The sequence below is a fragment of the Atheta coriaria genome, unplaced genomic scaffold, assembly GCF_025399875.1.
Source record: "Atheta coriaria isolate IRGN ID8LTWV9N9 unplaced genomic scaffold, Caltech_Dcor_3.1 hic_scaffold_1_pilon, whole genome shotgun sequence".
NCBI lineage: Eukaryota > Metazoa > Arthropoda > Insecta > Coleoptera > Staphylinidae > Dalotia > Dalotia coriaria.
Window position 1 is genome coordinate 4,265,590 of NW_027045443.1, and position 16,902 is coordinate 4,282,491.

The 16,902-nt window shown below is 43.4% G+C and overlaps 1 protein-coding gene across 5 annotated transcripts in view; it reads right to left on the reverse strand.

Moving 5' to 3' along the window:
* The window catches only part of Ca-alpha1T (Ca[2+]-channel protein alpha[[1]] subunit T), a 61,746-nt gene extending 44,906 nt beyond the window's left edge, over nt 1–16,840 (reverse strand). For all 5 annotated transcript variants that reach the window (XM_065307609.1, XM_065307587.1, XM_065307602.1 and 2 more), the window contains exons 1-2: nt 16,238–16,840; nt 11,998–12,144 (exon numbers count right to left, since the gene is read on the reverse strand). In XM_065307609.1, the coding sequence (XP_065163681.1) occupies nt 11,998–12,144; nt 16,238–16,358 (268 nt within the window). In that variant the 5' untranslated portion in view covers nt 16,359–16,840. The remainder of the gene's footprint in view (nt 1–11,997; nt 12,145–16,237) is intronic.
* Between the last annotated feature and the right edge of the window lie 62 nt (nt 16,841–16,902).

Below are 16,902 nucleotides of genomic sequence, written 5' to 3' on the forward strand. Positions count from 1 at the left end.
TTAAATTCGCCGCCCGAAACCAGACGAAGACTTAAACCACCACCACCATCTGTTGACCTTTCACCACCGCGCTTTAATTATTAAGTTTTCGATTTGAATAACACCCACCCGCACACTTCAAATGCAGCACCCCGAATGGAAAAACATAAAAATAAAACTCCTTAATAGGAATAGCCGCTTAGCCTCGATTTAAATATTTAATGCAACCGATGATTCGGTTCGCCCAAATCCGATTTGAAGCGCAACCTTTCCAATCATCCAGCACGCCGCCTTGCCGCCCCCCGCCAGCGCGCTCAAACACTTTGATTATATTGTCAATCAATCACAATCAATTTCCGATCGTGTCTGTTGCGCGTTGTTGTTTTATTTTCATCAATTATTTCTTACCTCCGCGCCGCCAGCAACGAAAATAAGTCAGACACTAAAGCGAAATCAATTTCAGAGAAAGAAGAGAAAAAAATGTGCGCGCGTAAATTGCCTATTCGGGGTTGTACCTGCGCGTTTATTAATTAAGCGCGCCAGTAAAGAATTGAAGACGCAGTCGATATAAACCCGACCTATGAGTACCTCCAGCGTCTATAAATGTTCGGTTAACTAGCGATATTTCGTTTAACGTGCGTTGTTATGCCTTTAACGGGGTACATCAACGTCACAAGGCGGTCAATGTCTATGTTCGACACGAACGCATTAACGATAACGCTAAGAATCAATATTTGGTGCTATTTTTGTGTTTATTGCTCAATTTTACGATGCCTTCGCGGCTGCTTTTCTTCAACACGCGCGCCCGAATTCCGCGCAGTGTCTTATTTCACGACTCCCAGCGCGCATAACAAGTCCGCCTGCCCGCGCAAATTGCGAACAAAGACATTTTTCTCGGCGTCGCGCAAAAAACACATGCTTTTTCGGGCGCAAAGTGCGTCTGGAACGGGCGCGGCATGAATAACTAAAGGACATCTGTTAAGCGCCAAAGTGCATGGGTTTTATTTCGTAATCAAACACATTCACGCCCCGCAATTGCTCAAGAAAACCTTAAAAAAACGAAAAATTTGTCATTTTTTTGTGTTTTTCGCGATTTTTTCTTGTGTTTTTTGCGATTTTTTCAACGTAAATTTTGAATTTTTTAAAGAATCCACTGCAATATAATCTGTAAACACATTGTAAAAATTTCGCACGCTTGGGCGAGCACGTTGTGATGTTAAGATCGGCGGTGGCGACGCCTAAGTGAAAATTAATGAGTCGAAAGATTAAAATTTAACAACCTTCTTTCGCTGCGAGTCGGCCTTTGTGATGTTATCAATTTCGTCTTTGTCGCCGCATTTTCCTTTCGTTTTCTTTTTGGCGACATCACAGCCCGGCTTTACAACCACGTTTATCCTTATCGGCGCGCAGCTCGCACCTTCCAAGAGCTCCAGTTGCTTTTATTCCGCGTGCTTTTGTCCTGCTGCCGTGAACAGTCTCGTGTCATCCCCCCGCGCTATCGACATAATTATCAATTCAAATTGAAAACGCCGACTCAATTTGAGTCCGTAGTCCAGCTGTCGAGCGCGCGCTTCGCAATCAAACAATGTCGCGCTGGAAATTGGAAGAAAAACAACGATTTATCATTGTTATTATCATTTCTTATTCATTTTTCTTTTTATTAGTTGCTGGGTACGTTGCCAAAAGAATGAATGACCATAAGCCCGCACAATAAATCTTCGCCGTTTTCTATTATGTAACAGTGTCTTCCTCGGGCGTTGTTTCAGTTTTTACTGTTTTTTTTCTCTCTGCTCTGCTCTTCTTGCAGGCTGATTGCGTTACTTCAGTGCTGCATCCGGTGCAGCCGCGGGCAACAAATGCGAAAAGTTTGCAAATCATTGGTGTGTGCCACGAATGAGTCTATCGCACCACTACCTCAATACCAGATGCTCCTCCGTCAGGTGCTGCAGTTTTTTTTTTTATGACTGTTTTACGAGTTCGGGAGGAGAAGATGGATTCGCGCTCGACGTTCTTGACCCATTTCAGCGGGCGCGTTCAGTGGCGTATTTATGCGCGTGTATACTAAACACGTCCGCGTGTAATAACATTCGCGTTCCAGCGGGCGCAAAAGTAAAAGCCGCGCCAAGTTAATACGCAGAAGATACGAAACATGCGTAAACATTGATGTTTGCCGTGCCAGCTTGCGCTACGACTGTTCGCCATACACGCGCGCGTTTTGTTGAAGGTGGAAACTACACACCAGCAGCAACTACACTTCTAACAAGCGCTCAGCATGAGGCTAATAGCATCCGGAATTCGCCGCTTTGAACTGCGTGTTGCGCGGTGTCAATGCTCGCGCATTAAACCACGTTTTTTTCTCTGATTCTACGCAGTCAATTAAACAATTTGGATTGTTGTTTATCGACACCGACGCAGATCGAACTATTCTCGGCGTTCGACGAAAAGAAAAGTTTTGTGTGTGGGGATGTGAAAGGTAACTTGTTGCGTTGCACGTTGAAGAATTCGCTGAAGCGCGCAGAGGCGCATTCAAAGGTGTTGTGCGATGGTATCGCTGCAAAGCGTGGAAAACACTTTCGCGTTTGAGCTCGCCGAAAGTTGCGCCCGCGTGTATGAAAGGTCCGGACGAGCGGAGTTCCGAAATTCATTAAATGTGTTACGCTCCGATGGCGCGCGGCGTGTTCCGTCCGCTCCTCTCCACACACACACACATCACCACACGGATTACAGGTGTAGTAATAGTCGAGAATCAGCTAACGAAAAGCACGCCTTCGGGCGGGCGCTGTCCGCGAAAGGTGTTTGAAGTTTGGCCCTCAATTGAAATCGCGCCTAACAAGATGGACCCTTTAGTGTCCGATACAACTTCCTACTTCCAGAATTCACCCGCCGCCGCGAATGGAAAATCGCAATTCACCTCCGGGCTGCATTTCCTTCTCCGAATGCGAATCGAATTCGCGTTTTTTTTTTCTCGTGCTTGGACTTTTGTCATTCTTCCCGGGCTATTTACGTGGGATGCATGCACGTGAAAATAAACCAATAAAATCTCCATACAGCTTGATAACATTATTGATTTTGTGTTCGAAATTCAATGAAAATATGCTCGGATTTTGTTGGCGATGCGGGCGAAATAAAGACGCCCAAAAAGAGGGCAATAAAGTAATTTGCAATGCAAATGTTTTGCAACTTTTTTTCTACAGCGGCGGCAGTGGCGGCAGTGGTAACTTTTCGCCAAACACATGCACATACAAATTTTCGCATGGAATGAACGCTTTGCAGGCGACCCTCAAGATGCTCGTTCGCTGAAAAATACTGCCGAGAGAACCCTTGCATAACGAAACAACTATTTGCACCACAGTTTGCACAGTTATCCGGGCGTATGTCGTCGAGGCAAGTGAAAGAAAAAAAAAACACACGAAACAAAATCAGCCAGGCGACAAACTACTGAATTTACTGAATATTGCCCGAAGCATACACGTTCAACACTAGGATATATTGAGGTACGCGTTGAAAAAATTCGTTTTTTGCGTTTTACGAGCCTCAAAACTAACTGTAACAGGCAGTGTACGCATGCGACCTCAAGAGGCCCATCGAAACTCATACATTTCGAAATTTTCCCATCTCCTCGACTGTGCACTTTCGCGCGCGCGGGCGGCTCAAACTAAAACGCAAGAAGTACACAAGAAGCTTACATATTACATTTGCACACGTTTGTTGCTTCATACACATTCAATGTGTTTTAACAACTTACCAAGTACCTACAAAAACTAACCAAACCTTTAGCTCGCAGGTAGAAAAATTCACGCGGAGGCGGCCGGGAAATGAGTGCATGCGCTGCTACGTGTCCGCATCCATATGTACATAAAATACATACGTAGCTGGGAAGGCATCGCATGCGCACACAGCGAAAACATGTTAAATATTTCATTTCCGGCTTGAGCCCGCCGCCTGCCTGCCACAGGTTTCATCCCGGTCGAAACCAGCTCAAAGAGGCTGGAATTGTACAACGTGTGCTTTGTACTCCCGCGCACAAAACGCGTTTATTTTTACCGCCGGTGGATTGAACTGGTAATTTGCGCTTGTAAATGAAAAACGTAAGCATACGCAGGCAGCAGCGAGCGCAAAATGCTGATGCTCCGTGAAGGTTTTTATTAATTTATCCAATGGCACTTTCGAGTGTCTGTGTCTGTATGGGTATCCGTCCCGAAAAGTTGTTTCGCAAATGTTCGTGCATCATAAATTCCCCGCGCCATTGAAACATGTTTATAGGCCTGCCCGGTATGAATAGCGGGAGTAAGCGGTTTTTGCGCCAAGGGCGAAATAATGCAACACCTTCGTCATCGTCAGCGGTGGAGGAGTAGGCACCCACCCGACCGGCTCCTTATTTTCATCGCGCCTGTCATGCCCGGTTATGGCCGAAACTTTTTCAATTATCATTCTGTCGCCGGGCCGCCACCGCAAGACAATGGACATGTGGCGTGCGGCGGGGGCGGCGCAATCCCAGCGTCTTCGGGGAGCGTTGTAATTCGCAGGGCTTGGCCGGCGCGCACACCGGCGCGTTTATTTGCGATTGTGGTCGTGCATGCGAATGTGGAACGCACTTGTTGAACCTCCGAGCGTGGGCCGGGATTGGAGGCGGTTGGAAGCATTAACAAAACGTTACTATCCACTCTAAAATACTGCATCTTAAAATTAAATTTTTCCTCTGAAATTTAAATTTAAACTTCATTTCATGTGAATTTAAGTCGTTTTAATTTACAATTCGTATTTTGCACCGCCGAGGATTTACCCACTATGCAAATGACTAATTGCCTTGCTGAATTGTTAAACAAATAAAATCCAAGATTACACGTCCGCCCACCGGCGCTTAAAAGCACTGAAACCCGATGCCACATCACACACGCGTCCAACATCTGAAGAAACTATAAAGAGCAGCACACATCATGAAATACTAGCTGCCAGAGTCGAAATTACATGCGGTGGGAATTAGGCCAATACTCATAAATAGTCCACGATTCCATTGTGCGCATTGTCCTTGATTCTCCAGCATTCAGCGCGCCCGAATGGTATTTGTTAACTCGCATGTGTATAATACATGTTTGCGAACATGTCGACGGGTTCATTTTCCATCTCTCGGCTGTTACGATCCGCCGCAGAGGGTAAACAAACGCACTTAGCGCACGAGATGTTTGCCGCCCCCGGACGCGTCGCACGTGCTCGCGCGCCCGGCCCGGGCCGCAGTCATTAGAGATGCGGTCGACGAGCCGGCACTAACGCATAACTTTCCTACCCTTATTAGTTCGTCTAACAAATGGACAAACACGTTGATACAAATTTGTCAAGATGCTCAACTCATCACCATTTCATCCTAGTTTTCTCAAAATTGATAAAAATTGATTTTTTAGTGATTTTTTTGCTTTTTAATGTAGTAAAATGTGTGCAACAAGTGTAGAAATTGGTTTTGTCACATGTTGCACCAGAAATAATATATTTTTAATCGCCGGCAGTCGCTGACCGTATAAATAAAATCTAATTGAACGTACGCAGTTGTTGCGATTGTGGTCCGATGCAATTACGCAGCAAAGTGGATTTTTAACTCACGGATATACGAACGCGCCAAACGCAAAATCAATTGAAACTGTTTGCGGCTGAGTTGAATACCGGCTGCGCAAAACTATAAAAAAAAAACCGAATCAATTTATGACTTTCTTGAATCGAATTACGCGCGCGCTGTTTGTAATTACGCTAATAAAACTAATCTCACTAATGGAAGCGTTGCGGAGATCCGGCAATGATTGAACGCTGGAATGTTAGATTGTTGATTCGACAATAACGAGCGCGCGCGCGCAACGCGTTTGACGAGAGTGTGGCGCCTGTATCTCAAACAAATCTGGCTGGGATTAGCGTGGCAATTAGAGCACATTTCCGCGTTTGTATATACGCCGGCTCGGTTTCCTCCACGCCACGGTATAATTCTCCTTGTTGCCGTCGTTATCTTCGCGCGGCGCCAAGACGCACAGCCACTTATCCAGCGCCTCCACCAACAAGACCGCCGGCGCCTCCACCATAACCCCATGCGCATCTCCATCCCAATCCGCCGCACCATCGTCACCCTCATAATCTTCGCGTGACTATTGAACAGTATGTCGCACCGACGCAGCTACCTTATGGGACTTACGGGGATAATTGAGGGTCGGCGCCGGCGAGATATGGAGCTGGTAAAAGCATCGCGAAAGGGAAACGGCAACACACGAAACGACGTGTTGGGCGCCGGAAATGCGGGTCGAACTCTACGCGCGCGAGAGCCGAAAAAGGAAACGAAAGCAAATGTATGTGGTTTGTTCACCGGCGGACCTACATAAATTTCGAAGACAGCATAATTAAACTTAGAAATGAAGAATAAATAATAAATTTCTACGCGTAGCGGAAATTTTTTTTCACTTGTGATAAAAATACTTTTGTTGAATCACAAATGTGTCAAACAAATACAAAAAACAGCGGAATTCAGTATTTATATTTAATCTATTTTTATGCGCCGTTTTTTATTTATATTCATTAGAAGTATAGCGAGCTGTAAACAATAATTTCGCGCCGAATTGATGTTAGATGCCTGTCGGTACATAAATCATTTAATTGCTTACTTCTAGAGAGGAAAAACGCGTCGAAAAGAAAAGTGGGCATTCGCTCGGAAACGCAACGCCACAGAGAAGAAAAAAAAAACACAGTGGCGCGTTCGTTAACATTTCGGCTTTCATGTCAAGGCTACACATATGCAACGTTTCAATGCGCGGTAGGTGCTATTGTGAAACTTTGCATTCGCATGACGATAAATAGAGTCATTTTCCGTGTATTCCGCCCGGGCGCACATAATTCTTCTCCAGCATTAATTGCAATAAAATCCACGCGTAAAATCGCGCAATGCATGTGATATTTTCAATGCGCACAAAGTTTCGATGGGAATTTATCAGTTGCGAAGCGAATTTGCACACTCGACAATTCCGAGTTTGTTGCTGAATTAAATATAAAATTAATTACAGAGTTTCGTTGTTTTTTTTTCTGTTGCCTCGGGCGATATTTTTATCCGTGTCGATGTAAAAAAAAGTTGAAACAGTTGTAACTATTGCTCATAATTCGTAATTCCCGTCAGTGTTGCTTTTGTGTGTGGGCTGGAAAATTTGCACGTTCGAAGTGCACCTGAAATTGAAGCTGGCTGTGAACAAACATAATAATGTTTCGGGACGAATGTCAGAATGTACGTACATTGTGTACACACGCCGCCCGCGCACTGCGCGCGAGATTAATGTACGCGCACAAAATAAAAATAATTTCAAACAAAACAAAACACAGCGAAAAAACATGCAGCGCATGAAAATAAAATACGCAACAGCGTAAAATTTGATTCCATTCGATTGCAATTTGAGTGCCCCGGCGAATCGATATTTAGTGTTGTAATATAATTGTAAATTTCACAATGCAGCCGGGCGCTGATTATCATCAATTATATCGAATGTGTATTTATAAGTCAACATAACGCGCAGGTTTTTTGATTTGATGCCGGCGCTTTCGACACACACAAAACATGTAGAAAGTAAATTGTTGAAAAATGCTGCGTCTGTGTGTATATCCGCAGCGTTTGCTGCGTTTTTTCAATTCGACCGACCTCGATCCATGGATATCCTGTTCACTGGCGTGCGAACATCAAAAAAGTATTGGGAATGCAGTGCGAAACCGAAAGCTGGAGCGCGGGCGCGCGAGGGCTGCTGGACCGCCGCCAACACGCGCGTCTCGCCGCGCCGCCGCCTCCTCTTGTTCGGACTAACAAAACAGGATGGTAACATTTCCGCTGCGCGCCGCACGTCATTTCGCATCAATTAGTCGAAAGGTCGAGATATTGCGTTACTTCGCGGTCTTTTCCGCTCGGGATGCGCGCCTCCATCACCGCATCATCAACATCCTTAGATATACACACGGAATTTTTCAGAGGAATTCACTTATATATGGTTTCGTGGATAAATTTGATTTGCGCTTAAATAGGTATCTAATTGCGTGGAAGCAACCTGAGCCGGCTTGTTCGACAAGCGCGTTCGATGGTTTTAATTAAGAGAATTATCCGTAGCGGTGGTCGGGCGGGCCGAAAATAGCTCGCATCTTCATCTTAGACTAAGCCACTTCGCCTCCACCCACACGTCTTTAATCATTATAGTGCGCTTGACAACACAAGGCATATTTTCGTTAATTACTCCGAGAATTACGTAATATACATCTTCTTATAATTAAGATACTTACAAATGAAATATTTGTATGTTCATAAATCAAATATTAAATGAATTTTTGCGTAGATGCGCGATTTATCTTGAATATTGTTATTGTTTGGTGCGTTTTTCGAAATCGCTCGCTCGGCACACTTTTATTTCCGCGCTGGGAAAATAAGCGTGCTGTTTAAGGGCGGCCAACGGCAGGAAATTCAAAATATACATAAATTTCGCATGAGCTCGTACATTGTACGAAAATCAATGTTGAATTTCATTTTTGGAATTCTCGCGGGAGCGCCGCGACGCGTGTATACCTGCCCGAAATTGGGCGAAATATAATAAAAATCTTATAAAACGTCGACCCCGGCGCGCAGCAAAATGTCGCCGTAAACTAGAATTTGCGCGCCGCGCCGCGCGAAATATCTCCACGAATAATCTAAACAAAGAATATTATGAGCACCGACGAAATGACGAATTTAATTAAAGCATCGAGCGCCGGAATCGATAAACGTCGCGTCCTTTGATGCATTTTGGTCGCGCGTCGTGCGCATGAGTTATTTACGAACACACCATTTCTCTGCGCTGTGCATGAATTATAAATCTCAATTAAATATTGCAGCGGTTGCAATGACGCCAACAGCGCCTTAATTACGAATCGTAAGTTGTTATCCACTATGTACGTGTGCATAATACATACACACTTCTCACACATCGGATGCAGGGGTTGTAATTGCATATGCAAACTAAAAACCCGTTCGTGTATCTTCAATGCATGATTAAACGCAAAAATTGATTGATTTTCCGGCCGGCGTATTAAATATTAATTTTATGTACATCAGCGATAGCAGGGATCCGTAACACACCGGCATTGTTTGGCTGCAACTCGTGAATTTTGATATAATTAATGTTCTCTTGCGCGTGCACACGCCTGAACATGCTTTATTAATTTCGCGCAGCTTAATGCGTATTGATTGTGTGCGCTACGCGCTTTGTGCGATCAAATGTTGTTTAATTATGCGAAGCAACGTTCGAGTTATTTGCGTGCGCCTGTATTAAAACGCCTTTAAGTGTTTTAAGCTCAAGAAGAAAAAAAAACCTAAAAATTTAGGGTTTCAGGTTTTGATTAAAAAAATCCAGCCATTTATCACTGGCGATTATGCGCCTCATTTTCTGCTCACTTTTTCCTCATTTTCTAAGTAGATATTATTATTTATTAAACGTGAGATCATTTTTGCCCACCTGCACGGAAATTTCACTTTGTTGGTAGTTTTACATCGTCAGGAGGCTAAAACTTTGTTTATTTTGTCTGTGGGATAACACAGAATTGCATAATTATTGTTTTTATCATGTTTTACATCGCATTAAAGAATTTTTAGTAAAAAAATGTTGAAAACATAAAAAATTCTTTTGTTTTCATAAAAAAAATAAAAAAATTTAATGTAATTAAAAGATGTCTCAGCTTGTAAAACTACTAGCAGGACACTTGCTCTTTAAGTTGTAAACCAATAAATTAACCTGCTCGCGACGTCGCTTCATTTGTCTTTCGCCGCTCGCTGCTGCTGCTGCTTCTTTCATCCGCGCTGTCTGTGCGCGCGAGTTACACTAATAAATGCTGAAACCGTTTAGCTCGCAAATTTAAAGAACACATTCGCACTGTATCCGCCTTTGTTTGCGCAGCCGTACGTATGCAATTAGAAATAATGAAAATTAATGAGCTCCCACGACGAGCGGAGACAATGCTGCGCGCGTTCCATTGTCGAAATTGTAAGTCGAATTGTAATCGTTTAAAATTACAAATACTGAATTGTACGAATCATTCGTTAAGCGCCGAGATTTAATTATTTCGGAACAAAACATGACCTCGATATTTAATTATAGTCTGGACTAGAAAATCGTTTCCATCACATTTGTGCGTTTCTTGGTAAAATTTGACTTTTGACGCTGTAGCCTTTCATCTCTTGAAGTTCACCCGATAAAGGCACACGCCGGGCACAGACGACATTTTTTCCGGCCGGAAAAATTAATTTTCCATATCGTTGGGTCTCAACCAGCCACTTTTATAGAGTGCGTTTATATTTTATTTATTGTAACAGAGGAAAAGCAACGAATTTCGTGCCTCATTAGAGAAAGGTATTAGGCGTGTAGCACTTGTAAAATTCCGAATGGAAAATCTCACATCTCTAATGAATGTAATCTCAGCGGAGCAGAAGGGTAAATAACCCTTTTGCTACGCGTATGTTGTCATGTGAAACCCAGAAAAATCACCGACCAACTCCCGCAAGACATGCACACAGCGAATTTTTAAATCGCTGGAAAATGTTCGCAGCCGAGAGAGAAAAAAATCTATAAAAAGTTTTCGAGCATGATGTAATACGGAGAACTAAATTTAGTCGCTACCCGCATTGTTATCGAGGCGATAATCACATGTGACTTGGTTTTCCACGCGCGCGTTTTTATGTTTCTCAGCATGCACACTTAATCCATTTTGATTTCTTTCACGCGCGCGAACACCGCCCGGATTTGTGTATAAATGTAAGTAAACGGATTGGAAACCCAGGCGCCAGCGGCGAACGAAAAAAAAAACAACTAAATAAAACACCGCTGCGCCGGCGGCGGGCGGAAAAACGAAGCAGGACCCTGATGCGGTTGCACTTTGCGCGTTCGTTAAATATTTACGTTATTAACAGTATATAACACGATTTTAAAATTAGTGGGGCCCCGGCACGTGTAAATAAAATCATCGTCCGTAATAGTGGTGTAGTGCCGGCAGCAGGAGAAATCAAATAAATGCATTTGCCATTAAGCAATTAGCGACGTGCAAACATATCGAAACACTACACCTTTTCGAGAGTGAATTATTTCCCAAGAGAGGTTTTTCCAAGTTTTCCTCTTGGTGCGCAGTTTGTTTTTATTTTCCAGTTTTGAGTCCGCAAAGGAGTTTTTCCACGTTAGGCCAGCTCTGAATGCGCAACATTAACTCGTTGTGCCTCATCTACTCCGGCCGCTCATAATGCCTCCTAAATGCCTTTAATGCTGCCACAACTACCATCGACTTAAGTTAAACTTAGTAATTGCTCGGCCGCTGCTGCTCGCATGCAGCGCCAATGCCGATGTTTGTTTACGTTTATTTTATAACTTTTCCAAAACTGCGCGCCGCGTTTATTCACTACGCCGTAGAGTAGCAGCTAATCCCATCCATTTCTCACAAATATCGAAATATTTGAGTTACGGTCACTTTCAAGTTGATTTCAATTTGCATGTTTATTTGAACGATTTTTCCTCCCGGTGGCTGAATCGGAAACGCACGCCAAAGCCGTTTATGGTAATCGAAAAATTATTGACTCGCCCTGAAGGTGTATTACATTCACGCCCAAACTTTGAAATTTGCATACACGCTGAATATGTCTAAACGTTCATTGAGGGAACAATTATTCAAGCGTAGAACACCTGCCGGACACAAATTAACAAAACCGGAATAAAATAGTTGCATTTCGACGAATATTACATTCGCGTAATGTTTTTGCAAAGCCTGGGATGAATTTTGTTCCATTTACGTGTGAATTGGAGTGCAAACTCCAGCGCCGCCGGAACTGAAAGTTTTATTCGCTTGGTTCTTATATGTGTTGCGAATTCCTGTTTACGCCGCCAGCGCGTCCTTGGAGACGCGCTCACAAATCGAACTTAAATATTTCAACGACTGCAGATTAGCAAACGAAGCTTACCTTTTTACTAGCGCCATGCGTTAAAAACAAATTAGTTGTTGAAAAAGGATATGGATTAGTGATGAGCGCCAGGCACCAGCTCCTCGGGCGCGTCGTCTGCTTGATGTAGCCGTAGAGGATGGGCGCGAAGCCGGGGTACTTCAGGTTCGGATCGACCTCCAGCCCAGACACGGTGCCGCTGCATCCTGACTCGGTCTCTGCAACAACAACCAAACACCGAAAACCATAAATATTCAATCGTACATAACAAACATTAGTCAAAAGCGAAAAAAAATGAAAAACTTGTCTGAGCTCTCATTTAAAATTACTCATCCCTGAGTTTACTTCTTTCTGTTTACTTGTTTTTCTCCGTTCTATTTCCCGTTGTAGCTAGCGGTTTTTTTTTGCTTTGCTTTGTGAAGCATTTCTCATTTTCTTGTAATTCTCCTGTTTTGGTTCACCTCGCGTGCGGGCATTGTCTTGCCTCGGCTCGCGGGATTCGCTCAGATTTGCTAATAGCGCGCGGGCGTTTCGTTCCGCGAAGCATCTGAAACATCTGAGCTGCTCGCTAGGATTGTGCGGTCGGTGGATCGAACCGAATTGGCAAATGTGCGCCGCGCAAGGGCATCCATTAACTAGATAGATATCGTAAGCTGCTTGGCACGGAAGAGCGCGAGACGAGAGAAGAAGAGAAAAAAAAACGGGGAAAGAAGTCAATCTATTATTTAAAGTCGGCGAAATGAACAAACACGCGAGCGTCCTGCGTGCACTCGCGTGCGGCTAATCAATTTTCGGGTCGCCGGCGCATTATTACACGAAATCCAGCGGCGGAATTTATTTTTAAGCGACTCAATTAATTTCGATGATGCATTACATAAGATAACCTTGAACTTGATTTTAAACGTCTTGAAATGTTATTTTATCGAAATATTTAGGTACAAATCAGGTGGCTGAAGAAACAACCGATGTTATTAGCCATTTCGAGCTAGTCTAGAACACATTAAGCTCCGAAACTCCGAAAAATCTGCGCGCAGGATGCGAAAACGAATAGAAATACAAGTGAAAGCTTGATACGCCAAAACTAGAACATCTAGTTTTCTGCTGTGTTGTGCAGAGAAATGCGAAACATAATGGAAACTGAGATGGTCGTTAGATTCCCATTGGAATAAGAAATTTTATCAGTGTAATGCGTCCGGCGGGCGGACGCCGTGCATAAACTTTTGCAGCGTTCAACTCGTTTTTATCGGCGGGCAGCTTTCGTCAATGCGCAGGTTTTCACCCGTCTGCATTTCAATTTCGTTATTTCAGCCCGAAGGAAATACATTTCAACGTTTTCAACCGCAAGATTAGTTTCCGCAGCTTGTGTGTGTTTTTTTCCTCCTCTCCTTCTGCTTCGGCTTCGTGCACTAACAAAAAGCATACAGAAGCAAGTTAAGTTATTTTCGATATTTCTATTCTCCGCGCATTTCATATTTGTCTTTCACTAAAACACGTTGCGCGAGTTTCCGCGCTTTGCGTACCAAAGTTGGCATTCCACCCGGCTGGAGCCGTCTATTTACCCTCGATTCCTGTTGAATCTGCTGCGTCCGCCGACCGAATTATTTCACATTTTATCCAAATATTTTATTCAAACATCGTGGCCGGATGCGCCGTAATTGTCCTTTTCCAATTTCCCGCACGAGTCTGTCTTTCGCAGCGCCCTTATCCGGGCTTTGCCGTTATCGTCTTAGTGGATCGCGGTCGAATGGGAATATGGCGATGTCGTGCGTTATTGTTAACAACGCTATCGGCCAGCGTATCGGCATGCATATTCATCGATTAATTACGAAACTTCGTCACTGCGCGAGTTGATGAAACTGATTAGAGCCAGCCAATTGTTGATCGGATCACAATCGGCTGCCGGCGACGGAAAATTGAGTTGTCAACAGAACTAATAATTGATAGAGAAACACGTTGCTAATCGAAATCGCAGTCTGCATGAATTGTTTATCCGCGAATAAAAACATCGATTAAAATTACATTTTCTCTTTTTGCATATGTTCATTATTATTAAATAAATACTCAATTAATTACTCGATATAATATGTAATGAAAATTTATTGTGCGCAATTGTTCCCGAATACAATTGCATTGTTTACGCGTGAAACTGAAATGCATCCCACGCTCAAGATAAGTTTTTAGTTGTTTGCGCATGTGGATTCCATGAAAATTGATTTACAATCGCAGAATTTGCTTATTTTTGAAGATTGTCGCCTGATTGCTTCGCGTGTGCATGACACAGCTCAGCGCGGGCATATATAACATCTAAAACGCCAATTTGAATTGCATATTCATAGTGTAAACAATAGTAGATTGTGTGCTAAAGGCGGCAAATGGTGTTTGGCGTCCCGGGTTGATTGAATCCGAACGCTATCCACTTTCTGCCAGTTGTGCACACGCTATTTTTCGCTCGTCTACACCGAAACACAATCACGATTATGTTTCATTCAATCAATTCAAGACAGCAAACATAATAATTCACTTTTGGAGGGAATTTACTTACAAAAAAAAACAAGAAGTTAATTTATTAGCTCAGTTTAATATAATTTAACTCGTATATTACAAGAAATAGTTTGATTATTAATAAATATATTAAATTTTATTTCAAGAAATGTTTGCTTTTTTCGAGAAATTGATTAATTTGCAGTTATTTTTTTACTTCCACCTTCAAAGCGTCAATTTTTCCACGGTTTTAATGCATAAAAAGTCGTATTTTAAACACGGCCGTGACTAAAGTACTTTAATCATGAGTTTTAGTCACGGAGTGACTAAATTTTAGTATAGACATGTTTTAAACCTTGTAAAAGCACATAAACTAGTTATTTTTCACAAAAATTAAATTTTTATAGTTTAAAATTAGATATGAACATGTAAAGAACCAATTAATCATTATTATGCCACTACAATGCACTTATTTGCATTCAATTTCCTCCCTTTATAATTTAAACAAGAAATAATTACTCCGACAGACGAAGAACACTTATTATTTATTCGCGCACGAGAAATTTTATTCATTAGTAAATTACTCCCGCGGCAGATCAATAGCATAATATATTTAATACCATGAATATCTATTTTAAGTGCGCGAAATAAGCTTTATACGAATTTAAAAATAGGTACATACAGTGTGCATGCAATAATCAACTAATTTAATTATAAAACATAGAAATTCTCTGAATTGTACACGCACAATGGACTAAAACACATTTGTCGAAATCCTTTTGAAGCGTGTGTGTGCTCGTTAATGGCGAATTGAACGTAATCATGATGCAATACGCATGATTAATCCCCATAGTAAACTGGACACAATTAAAACGCATGCGTTTCGTTAAAAATCATCTTGAAACCGATTTTAATCAATATCGCAATGAATGAATGAATAAAACTGAGCGCGCTTTTTTTTTCTTTTCAAGAGCTTTTAGCATTGCATCATGTTCGTCTGCGCTCGCGCATATTTCAAAAATTAATTACCTGTCTAAATATTTTTGATTCGTCGATGGATAATATACACAAAACAGATCCGCTTTTAAATTTTCGTGTAAACAGTGCAAAGCCGCGCGCGCCTTTCTTCGCACACGTGAATTCGTCCACACACGAATTCAGTGTTTGCACAGGATTCTCGCAACCTATTTTTACTTTCCGAACACGGCGCGCGAGAGCAGTGAAAATATTTTGAATTCGATATCGCAACTTTACGCGCCGCAGTTATTAAAGCGGGGATCGCGGGCAAAGCGAAAAACGCAACGCAAACAAACACGCACGGGATACTTACAACTTACATGAAGAAGAATGCACTCCGCGCAAATCCACATTGGCGGCGGTCTTCATCGTGACGAATTTATGAGCGTTGGCTTTATTGCACAACTTGCTCGATTGTTCAACTTGAAGAGCAATACAACGAAAAGTTCGTCGGAATTGAATTGAGTTCTTATTTTATTGACACTGGGCATGCATGACGTTGTTTGACGCCTGTTCTTTCGATGGTGTTGTTGTTGGGGTTTTTCTTCTGTATTTTCTTGATAATAAGCAAAGTTATTTTTTGTTTCAGGTGAGTTTCTCAGGTGAAAGGAGAAGAGTCGAACGACTACTTTCCGAACTCACCGGAGTGGAAATCTAACGGGAGAGAGGTAATTATCCGTTGATGGTGGAATGATTGGGTTTGATCACATCGAATGCATTGCGTTTAACGTGTTGCGAGTCCCGCGCAAGTTCGGAAAGTAAGTGCGCACAAGAATTGAACCGGAAAAGCGTCACGCGCGAGAGACGACTTACCTTCGAGATCCGAGGGCGTCGAGTCGGCGCTATCGTCGGTGCAATCTCTTCGCCGATGCGATAATCCCGAATCGGATCGGCAATGCATGTAGCCGGTGGTGTTGTAATGCATCGAATGCATGTCGGCGGGCGATCCTCGCTGCTGCTGATCAATCTTCGTCGGCGACGGCGGTTGCACGGAGCGCGGAGAACTAGTTCGCAAGTTTGCGCGCGACACGAATTAACAGCCGCAGAGATCGACCATCGCCGCGCCGCTCGTCGGCTCCCTTTACTGCATCATCCAAAAGTTACTTAAGTATACACTCTCCTGGGGGGCGGTCGGCCGGTGGTTCACGGGGTGCGGTCCCGCGCGCAAATAAACAAAACAGCGGCGGCGAGCGGTGGAAAAATCATAGTCGCGCGACTTTTCGCACTTTGCCCGTCGCGCGATCGCCCGCGTCGACTTCCGTCTGCGACGGGGGCTGGATGCTGGCTGGCGGCGGCGGCGGCGTGTGAGCGAGCGAGCTGATTCGGCGAAGAGAACGGTGGTGCGAGAGTCGTGTGTGCGTGCGTACGGTCGGTATAGGGATGAACGGGATCGCGTCGCGACGCCGGCTGGACTACACTAAACTGGAGCGTTGAAGCAACAGGAACGCCGACCGTTATATACCGCGCGCCGTCGATGC